The 11281-nt window shown below is 31.8% G+C and overlaps 1 protein-coding gene across 1 annotated transcript; it reads left to right on the plus strand.

Annotated features, from left to right (window-relative positions):
* Nucleotides 1-4851: 4851 nt before the first annotated feature.
* Nucleotides 4852-5450, plus strand: LOC133307685 (zinc finger protein SHOOT GRAVITROPISM 5). The gene has a single exon (XM_061508239.1). The coding sequence runs from the start codon at nucleotides 4868-4870 to the stop codon at nucleotides 5303-5305; it is 438 nt and encodes a 145-aa protein (XP_061364223.1). The 5' UTR covers nucleotides 4852-4867; the 3' UTR covers nucleotides 5306-5450.
* The last annotated feature ends 5831 nt before the right edge of the window (nucleotides 5451-11281 follow it).

Genomic DNA, 11281 nt, shown 5'->3' on the forward strand with positions numbered 1-11281 from the left:
AACCCTAGTTTTTAACTTGTTTAATTTGATAACTCATATTATTTTAGTCTATAAAACAAGATAAATTAAAGGTTTATCAAATACCTAACATTTTAGCCAAACTAGTTGCAAGGTACTACAACACCGCTTGACTGCAATATTAAAAAACAAACGTAATTGTTGTCGTTATTAATTGTTTTACTATGAACATAATGAATTTGGTATGCGGGAAATTACTAATAATTTTAAATTGTCTGCATATTTCTTAATTATATTATTCTTCCTAAATGTTTTCATACTTGAATATCTTTCTACTTAGGGTTCTCATGACCAAAACAAAATGATTTTACCGAAAAAAAATTAACCCAAAAAGATTGAAAATCGAATAAAGTCGACAATTTTTTATTTTTTTTTTTTTGTATTCTTTTGTAAAAACTCATCAACGCAGTTTCGATTTCAGTTTTCATTTGTGATCCAAATCAAAAAAACCGAACTTGTATAGTTAATTATTTATTTTCTATGGTTTTCGTATTTATAGATAATTAAAGTCTAGGCTTATTATTGTTTTATGAAGCTTTTTTTTTCTAACATTTTTATGCACCTTTTTAGGCTAACTTGTTTATATAATTATATCAATTGCTTATGTTTTTTTAGAGAAATATATAAATCATTGATGGGTCTTCATTTAAAAAGCTTAAACTTTTAGGTTGAATTAGTTTTTTACATGATATCTAAGGTCTAACGAGAGGAATCATGATCCGCTTTTTTCGGATACTGTTTCCTTGTCAGTTTCCGGAGATCTCTTTTATTCTTGGATCATCTATGCGTCATTGCTGAACCATTTTTCTTCGCGAACCACCATCGAAAAACCTTGATCGTTGCTCCTCTACCGTTGACTACCACCGTTCGATAGCTTTTTCTGGCAAGCCACCTACCGCTGTGCTCATCTCGACCGTGCGGTGCCGTCTGTCCATGTCTCGTCCCCAGAACGTGTCTCACGCGCCCTAACATGCATGTCAAATTTTTGCGCGTTATCTTCTGTTTGTCGACGCTTGGCAACTCCTTTCCGGCGGCGACCGGTTGGGATTTTCTCCCCACTCTGAGATGGATCTGGATCAGGTCCTGTTTTGATGTTTCGACATCGTTTTTTGGTGACCCACCGATCACACTCCTTCCTGTTAGTTTTGTGATTTGACGTCTATGATTTTATTTTGGTCTCCCTTTTTTTTTGGTGATTGTGGATTCATTCAATGTTTCTTTTCTTGTTATTTTACATGGTATCCGAGTCTCGGTGTCACGGGTTCGATCCTCACCACCCCCTACTTTCTCTTGTGAAATTTCTTAGCACGGGTATGTGGGCCTGTGGATTATTCACCCTTCATGTCCAATGGACTCTCGTGTGAGAGGGCGTGTTAGAGAAGTATATAAATCATTGATGGGTCTTCATTTAAAAAGTTTAAGTTTTTGGGTTGAATTGATCTTTTATATTTTTATTCAAAATTTTGAGCAAATTTATTCTTAATTGGGTCATACAAAGGAAAAAATGCAGTCAAATTTGAGTTTATTCAAGAAATAAGAATTTGATCAAAAACCAATTAGACCAAACCGAATTAAATGGATTTGATTTTTCTATTTTCCAATTAGAAGCATAAAATGGGTATATGAAAAAAATATTTTTACAACCACTTTAGATAAGGTTATCTACAATTATTATTTATAATTGTATACTACCGGTAGTACAGAGTTATAACATTTAAGTTGCTTTTTTTATTCTCTCTTCACATCAGCAGACATGTTCTGCAAAGTGATTGAAGAGAGAAAAAAATAATTTTAATATTATAACCATGTACTAAGAATAGCTATGCATATAATGTTTGTGTTCTAGATTCTACCTGAGTGAGCAGTCTACTACTAGCTCGATGTCCTTGGTCTTGGGTGGTCAAGGGTGCAAAAAACACTCCACAACCTATGTTAGTTGCAATTCCAGTACGTAGAGTAAGAATAAGGCTAAATGGAACAACATACGTTAGCCATTAGAGATCATGTCTATTTACAGGGGAATGAGTGCGCTTTATGCCCATTGGCCATTACGCATTTATGATTTATGATGTCTGACTCAGTCAATCGGGTAAGCGAGAACTTAAGCACCTTAATAACTTAGGTGAGTGAAGTAGAGGATGCTTTTTTTTTTTTGGATACAATGAAGTAGAGGATGCTTGCTCAACGCCTTGGTGCCTCACAACTAAAAAAGCCGAATAAGGGCTTTAAATTAACCTTGATTCTCTATTTTCAATGTTGCTGTTAAGGGCTGATAAATATATATCTTTTATTAGCACAAATCAATTTCATTTGAATGATTTATCCTTTAAAAAGCAAACCGAACTAATATAAAGAGCAAACACATTTGCTCTTCGACGAGTTTATTATAATACATTTTCTTTCCTTCCATATCTAATAATCCAATGGTGTTATTTTTATGTTTTTGCTTACACCATTTTTATATAATACTGAACAATTAAACTTTATATAATTTCTCATTTTAATTTAGAGAAAAATGTTTATCATTTTAAATGACACAACTTATGTCATTTCACTTTCACAAAGAGGTAGGACCCACACATTTATTCTTTTTTGTCAACTCTCTCTCTTCCTTTATCTATATCTTTCTCTCTCTTAAAATGACACAACTTTATATCCTTTAAAATGACACACATTTTTCCCTTTAATTTAATACTTTTTGTAATTAACTAACATTTAAAAGCTGTTGATCAAGATATTGTAGATCAACGGATACTTCAGTAGATAAAAAAGACACAAAAGCCAATCAACTTGTAATTTAAGTGATACGATCCAAATCTTCAGAATTTGAGTACGACAATAATGTTAGAAGTTGGATGATTCACGTGCCTTTCAGTAAAAGTTTGTACCTATAATGTAGAAAAATTTTAAAAAAATAAAGATGTGTAAAATATTCATAGAAAAAATTGATATTATTATATGAATGTAACTTCGATATATTATCATGTAAGTAAATAATTTTATAATATTATTGGATGATGTATTGTCACATTATTTAATAACTTTGACATCTTATATAATAATTAAATAATGCAAACACATCATTTAAAAATCCTTCATGACAGTTTAAAGTTGGTGCCAAATTAAAAGTTTGACTCGTGACATGAGATATTAGATCAATAATATCATATACTTACAAATTAAAATTGTTAGATTAATATAAAATCCACAACACTCAAATAAGATATCAGCTTGATATCGGTATCATATGATGCTATTATTTTGATAACATTCAAATTTTAAATTTTTTTACTAAGACTTTAATATATAATATTCTATTTACAAGTTCTTAGTTGTTACCGCTCCAGCAGCGCGCACGTGGGACTGAAATTATTACATTCCCACACCACACCTATGTACTCCATGCTCATGTAGTCTGCTGGAAAAGGAAAAGTCAAAATTTATTAAAATATTCAGAGAAACTAAAAAGATTCCACAAACTTTTCACTATCTCAGTTCTCAAACCCACCGGTCCCTCTTAAGTCTTATCCCATCCCAATAACGCGATCCGTTATTTTCCCTCCCTTTCTCTCTTTTCATAACGGAAATTCCCACCTTTCAACCCCCCAATCCCCAACTTTTACCTAAATTACTCCTTTGTCCCCATGATTTTTTATTCTCTTTAATACAATAAAAAAGAAGGGAAAAGTGTTTGTCATTTTAAATGACAAAAAGTTATGTCATTTTAAGAGAGATATAGACACAAAAAATTTGAATTTTAAATTAAAAAAAGCTACTCATTTTCTCTCTCTGATGATTTTCGTTTTTCTGTGTCCGTCTCTCTCCTAAAATGACATAACTTATGTCATTTAAAATGACAAACACAAAATCCAAAAAAGAATTAGTTACAGCAAATAAATTAGAAAGTAAATATTTATGAGGTGAAAAATGTTTGAGTTGCGATTTTGTCCCTTTTAAGATTGTATAATTAAAATACTCACACGAAAGGATACCATCGTTAACAAAATGAAACTATTGGCAATTCAATTATTCACATATATATACCCCCTTCAACTTATTAGTTTTAATTATATTATTTAAAAAAATTATCCTTAATTGAATAACATCTTTTTCAGTTAATTTAAATTAAAATTTAAAAAACCATAAGTTAGTCAAGTGTATAAAAAGTAGGTAGTAAAAAATAGTAATTGATAATTAAAAATGTAAATAATTTCATTAAGTTTCACACAAAATCAATGTTGCGTGTAGTCTAACCCAGATTGTATAACCAAATTATCAAACTCTATAAGAGCTATGGCACCAACGATAGAATAATCCCCAAACCATCAATTGTTTTCAATTTTTGAAATTCTATAAACAAACCTATGAGAATTTTCATTCAATTAATCCTCTTAATAAATTAAAAATTCAATTCTTAACGAGTGAAGATAGAAATATTATCTAGGCTGAATTTGGTGCTCTTATCTTGATTTATTAATAATATCATTTTGCAAACTAGAATTTAGAATATTAAAAATTTCTTATACAATGTAAAAATATTATACTACTATATTATATTAAACACATAAGTACATGATTATATATTAAATTTAAAAACTAAATCTTAATTACTTAAAGCTATTAATCATAAAATCAAAACAATGTAGGATACGTAGCAAGGGTGAAGTCGTAATTTCATCACGTGGAATTGTTTATATATAGCTTACCGCTACGGGGGTTCAGTCCAAACTCCCTCTTTGGTCGTTAATCAAAACAGTTCCTCCTTTTGCTTCTCTACGGTGCCAAATTCTTCTTCTTTCTTCATTTTGTTTGCAGTGTTTTTTTTTTTTTTTTTTTCTTTCTCTCTCAAATGGAAGACGAAGTCAACAGGGAACTCGATCTTCTACCATCATCACGAGCAGATTCCTCTCTGCTACAGATGCGATCGACGGTGTCGTCGTCGACGACGGAGCGCGGCGCGCCGTCGCTGGACCTGCAGCTATCGATCAGCGTGCGGCAGCCGGCGGTGTTGATGTGCGAGGGAGTGGAGGCGTTGAAGTGGCAGGCGGCGGAGCAAATCAGGCTGGCGGCGATGGAGAAGGCGTACGCGGAGAGGGTGAGGGAGCTGACGCGGAGGGAGATGGAGATGGCGCAGTCGGAGTTCGCACGTGCGAGGCAAATGTGGGAGCGTGCGAGGGAGGAGGTTGAGAGAGCTGAAAGGATGAAGGAAAGAGCAACGAGACAGGTGGATTCTACGTGCATGGAGATCACCTGTCACTCTTGCAGGCAAAGGTTCAGGCCTGCTTGATTGATCATCATGTGCTTTGTTTCTCACTCTTGGGTTCAAAATTTTATAGCTTTCTTTTGTTTTTGTTTTTTATTTTCTAACTTATAAGGAACCAACCCAACTCAGAATAATAACCCTGCCCTTCGCCTTTTTTAATTTAATAAATCACTACTACTGAAAATTAATTAACATGATTTATGTCTATGACAAATCGGTTACTCCAGTGAGTTAGTTAACTGCTATGTCATATTTGAATGTTTTTCATCTTTGGTTCACTCTATACATCTTGATTTAGAAAATATCTTTCCGGGAAGAATAGACAGTACAATTAATACATGCATAAGCGAATTATGTCTCATGAGAGAATCAAGAGTGAAGACCAAATCAAGTTAATTTCTTTAAAAAAAAAAATTTGCAACTTTTTTTTTTTTTTTAATTTTCATTTTTGGATTTAAATGGATAAATCGAAAGCCGGAAATGAAGAAGTTGGTAGTATTTACTAGTATCATACCTGACCTGTTGTGTAGTTTTAAAAAACTTGAGGATTGCAACCCAACCAATATACAATCATAAGTTCAGAACTTTAGCGGATAATTGAGTGCAGGAAAATATGTTGTCAACGAAAAGGTACAATCTTCAATCAAAATCATCAGATGACTGTTATTTTATCATATTCTGTATCCTTGCACAGTATACTAATATTGGGTATTGCCGTATTGGCCCTTTGTTCGTCTAAGTCAACATTAATATTAGCTTGGGTCTAATTAACGTTGTAATTGGCCAGTAATATACATAGTTGAAACTGATCGCGAACGAAGGAATCTCGATAGATGTGGTGAGGCCCAAGTTGAGGACTTCGATGACGATAGAACAAATGAATCCGAACAAAATAGCATATCATAGTATAACACCAATCACATAGACGAGATAAATGTATCCACATCTATTCAACTTCTTAATTTTATTTTATTTTTTAAGATATTTCAATCTTTTTAATTTAATATGGATCTAGAATTAAGACTTTAAACCTCTTCCAAACACGATACTAAAGTTCAAATATATGTCCTCAGCTTTTGCTCAGTTCTCAACTTGTTAATTTTTGTTCATCACAGATCAAACACCCACTATCCCTGTCCATTTTGGATCGGAATACTGACTCAAAGCATCCATCATATCAGTGAACAGTAGTTCTCATTTTCAAAGATGTTGCAGGTTTGCAATTAGCTTGATCTCTCAGCAACCTTTTTTTACACATTATTTCTTTATTGGGTAAAATGTGTCATTTTAAAGGATGTAAAGTTACGTCATTCTAAAAGAGAGAGAAAGAGATATAAGTTGACAAAAAAAATAAGTTGACAAAAAAAAACTTAATTTTAAAGGAGGAAAGAGAGTTGACAAAAAAAAATAAATGTGTGAATCTCACTTCTTTATGAAAATGAAAGGATATAAATTGTGTTATTTAAAATGATAAACATTTTTCCCTTCTTTATTAAATTCGGATTAGGACACGAATCGTTTATATGAGCAGAAAAAAATCATTAACTTTAGCAAAGATTTATAACGAGATTATATGTACCCTAATCGAATTAAGTTTTGTCTTTCTAAAGAGTTTGATACATTTAGAATTGATTTAAAATTGTACATGGAATCGAGCGTGCGAGTACATCAATCTTGGGCTTTTAAGTCTTTTTATACTTTAATGATATTTGCACAATTTTAACTTTTTTTATTCCAATTACATTTTGAGATTAATTGTCATTATATAAAAGGGTATCTAAAATTTATGAAAAATCATTGTTAAATATTATATTATTTTAATAATAAAAATTGTGAATAAAGTGTTTCTCTTTTCAATCTTAATTTTTGGTATACCTAAGCAAAAGGTCAATTAGGTAAATCAACCCATCTGTTAAGAAATCTTTTCTTTTCTTTTTTGGGTACATTGTTAAGCAATCTTTAAGAACATAACTCTCGGTACAGTTAAAAGTGTCAAGATTGTTATATTACTAAAAAAAAAAAAAAAAGTGTCAAGATTGCGACACAATAATACAGTAGTCACTTTGATTCTATTATGAACTGAAAAAAGTATCTAGGTAGTTGGGCAAATTATAGACTTTGGGAAAAGTACGTTTTAGAAACGTTAGGGAAGGCATGACGTCGCTATCCGGATTGGTTAAATTTATTCCAGTCTTTAATTTTATTTTATTGAGTAGTAATGTAAATATTATTATCCGGACTAGTGGTCTTTGCTACGGATTATTGTTCACTTGCTTCAAAATAAATTTACTGCATGGTGCCCTTTTAATAAACATCCATGTTATTTACACATTATTTTATATAATTTCTTTTTTTAATAATAAATAAAGCATACATTTTAACACATTTTTTTTTCAAATAAGAAAGTGCAAAGGATGAAGGTAGAAAATGGGGTACATGAAGTATTTTCCTTTCTAACAAATGGTACTTGTAGCTATAACATTTCGTTCGGCTTCTTTCTGGATGTTGGATTTAGCAAAGTGACTTATTTTCTGCTATGTATGGTACATAAATGAGCATTGTTTAATACCAGAGTTCTATATATCTCAGAATTAATCAGTGTTCTGTATATCTTTTGTTTGAGGCTTTCAACCTCAATTACTTTTTCTTGCAAAACAAAATCAGCAGAAAAGGAAGGGAGATAATTAAATATACGGTTCCTCAAACAAAATGCATGGGTAGTCCTGTCCACGAGGAAAACTTAAGTTATTTAAGTTTTTTATTTTTTTTATGGTTGGGGAACAAAAAATTCAATATCAACCACACAAAACCAATAATGCTTTGTGAATCCAGAAATTACCATGGTGATGAATCATTACTCCGACCTATGACCAGCTGAATCACAGTTACGTTGTCTTTTATATTTTATTTGGGTACAATCATAGAAATGCTAGAACAATCAATCAAAATCGTTCAGAAAGTCGAAAGCATGATAAAGATGTAGGACATATTTACCGATCCATCAAACTAGTCATCATGACAAAACCTTAACATTTGTCTTTTCAGGTTGTCCGCATATAATTGTCAATTGATACTGTTTCTTGCTTGGTTTGTAGAGAATCATATATATAATGCTTCCATGCATGAACCATATATATATATATATATATATATATATATATATATATGTGTGTGTATGTATATTATTTGTCTTTTTAAAGGATATAAATTTATGTCTTTCCATCCTCTTATAACTATATATTCCAGGGAATACATAGTTATAGGGTTCGCTTTTTTCTGCAGTAAGTCCAATACGACGTTATTTTGGATCGGAAATCATGGTGTTTTTATAATTTTAATTTATTTAAGGGTTATTATAGTCTTTATAATTATAATTTTCTAATCTTTCAATCCCAAAATCACATCGCTTTGAAAATAAATACAGATAACTTATCTGCATTAACTGCAGAAATATTTTTTTGATAGTTATAATATAAAAGTTATTTTTTTTCTCTCTTCAAAAATTTGTTGGCTGATGTGGAGAGAGAAAAAAAAAACTTTCATATTATTACTATATATGTACTCCTCGAAGTATATAATTATAAGGGTGAAATAACGTAAGTTTATATCCTTTAAAGGAAACACACTAAACTATATATATGGGGAAGGATATGTTCTAAACTTTTTTTTTTTACAAACTTACAAATTATATTATGTCTGACCGGTAATACTCTACTCAAGAGTGTATTACCGGTCAGACATAGTGTAGTTTGTAAACAAAAAATTTGTAAATATAATATTTCCCTATATATAGGGTTCATCCAATCTCATGTTACATGAGAGATGATATCTTATGTTATAGAGATACATGAGGTGGGACCCACTATCTAAAATAAAAGAAAAAAGAATATCACGATTTTCGATGGGTCTATAGGAGATAAACTACTCTTATGTTGCTAAGAGTAGTTTTTCCCATATATATATATGGCAATATTGTTTGTCATGTGACTGAATATAAGGTTTTGTCCAGTCACCCCCTTACAACTATATACTTCGAAAAATACATAATTATAATATTAAATTATTTTTTTTCTCTTTTCAAAAACTTGTCGGTTTACGTGAAAAGAAAAAAAAAATTAATATTATAACTATGTACTCTTGAAATACATGATTATAAGAGATTACTAGACAAAATCTTATATCAAGTAACTGGATATCCGATATATATATATATCCTTTTAATTATTTGTAATTAATGTCTTGGACAAGTAAATATTCATCGGCATTGCAGGGATATGCGGTGCACAGTAACGACACCCGTACTTAATGATTAGTAAATTTAAGACCACGGAGACAAGGTGTATATTTTGCCACGTAAGACATGTAAGTTCAATACGGTTAACAACATAATAACTTGCTTTCATTAGAACTATACCTTGATTACTAAAAAGTTGAAAATCTAGCTAGCTAGGTCATTTGTAGGTTGTAGTAATGAAATCTGCTACAATTCAAACATGTCAATTAATTACTGAGGAAAGATGAGGAACAAAAATAATGAATGTTCATCTTGTCATGAGAAGCTTCAGGTTCAGCAAAGATGATATGAAGTTTTCGCTGACATAAAGGAGGAAACATTTCCAAAAATGACGGAACTGTTTTCCATCTCTATCTAGGCAGCGAAGAAGAAATGGAAAATAGGGAATGGAATGATCAAGATTGTTCAATCAAATCACTTAACCAATCAGGCAAAAAAGGTAGATAGCTTTCGAAAGTAAGGGAAAGTTTCGGATCCTGTTAGACTAAAACTCTTGTAGAGTCACACCATGTGAGATTGTGGAGCACACTTCCATTATTGGACTTTGTAAGTATTTGCTCTGAGGATGCTTAGTTACGAAATCCAGGAGGAAAGAGATAAGCTGCAGCTCTAGTTACGGGAACATATATGTTGTCTTGTAGTGAGTCTTACATAGTACATAATATAAGCTTATTTATATGATACTTTTATCCTATATTCCTTTCAAAATACTATCCATAATATAGAAAGAATGAGAAAAGGCCAAATTGAAGATAAGAAACTGAACACCATCGATCTACACTTTGGTCCCTTAATCCTATTTCAACTAACCTAAAATTTATTACCATTTTTCTATTATGGGATATCAGGTGGATACCATATATGATCAGAGCTCGGCTATTGGTGTAGTCCTAGTGAGGGTGTCCAAATTCAAATTTTGGGTGAGATGTGTCATGTTATTGTAAGAGAGAAGCGGAAGAAATACTAATAAGTTAGTCACTTCCATGTGTGCGAAAATTATTTCTGCTTTGACCGTAGAATTTTTTTTCGATCCCATTAATTTTGTTCTTTCTTTTCTTTATAATGAAGCTCACTTAATATTATGCGAATGTGACAGGAAAAAAAAAAATTCAGCAAAATCAAAAACATTAAACCCTCGTACATAGGATCAGGTGTATTCAAAACACATCCAGTAAAAATATGTCCAAACCAAAATTAATTGGGTTGGAATTTAGGTTCTGAAAATTATACACAATATCAATAATTATTGTTTCAAGTGGTAAGGAGTTTATTTTCTTCAATCATAGACCTCTAGGCTCGAGCTTTAGGAACAGAGAAAACAATATTGGAAGAGTTTGTTGGGAAAACTCGGTTCCCTCAGATCGGCTAAGCACCCTTTGTGCGGAAGTCAATCAACAAGATTCTGATCTCGGATCTCGGCAATACCTCGGCCTGAACTTTACCAGGTCGAGCAACGCAGCGGAAAAATCAAAACGTAAACACAGGAGAAAGAGAGAGAAGAAGAACACAACCAGATTTAACGTGGGAAAACCTTCTTGAATTAAGAAGTAAAAACCCACGGGACCTAGTCCAGATCAGAAATCCACTATGAAAATAATGGTTACAAATAATCAAATACACCAATGTGGTGGTTAACTCAACCTCTCCAACAATGGTGATAATCAAACTACCCTAGAGGTGTTTCATTCAAACTCTCTCTAGAGATC

The sequence above is a fragment of the Gastrolobium bilobum genome, unplaced genomic scaffold (assembly GCF_033153095.1).
Source record: "Gastrolobium bilobum isolate Gb01-03AN ecotype WA unplaced genomic scaffold, APGP_CSIRO_Gbil_v1 utg3850, whole genome shotgun sequence".
Classification (NCBI taxonomy): domain Eukaryota; kingdom Viridiplantae; phylum Streptophyta; class Magnoliopsida; order Fabales; family Fabaceae; genus Gastrolobium; species Gastrolobium bilobum.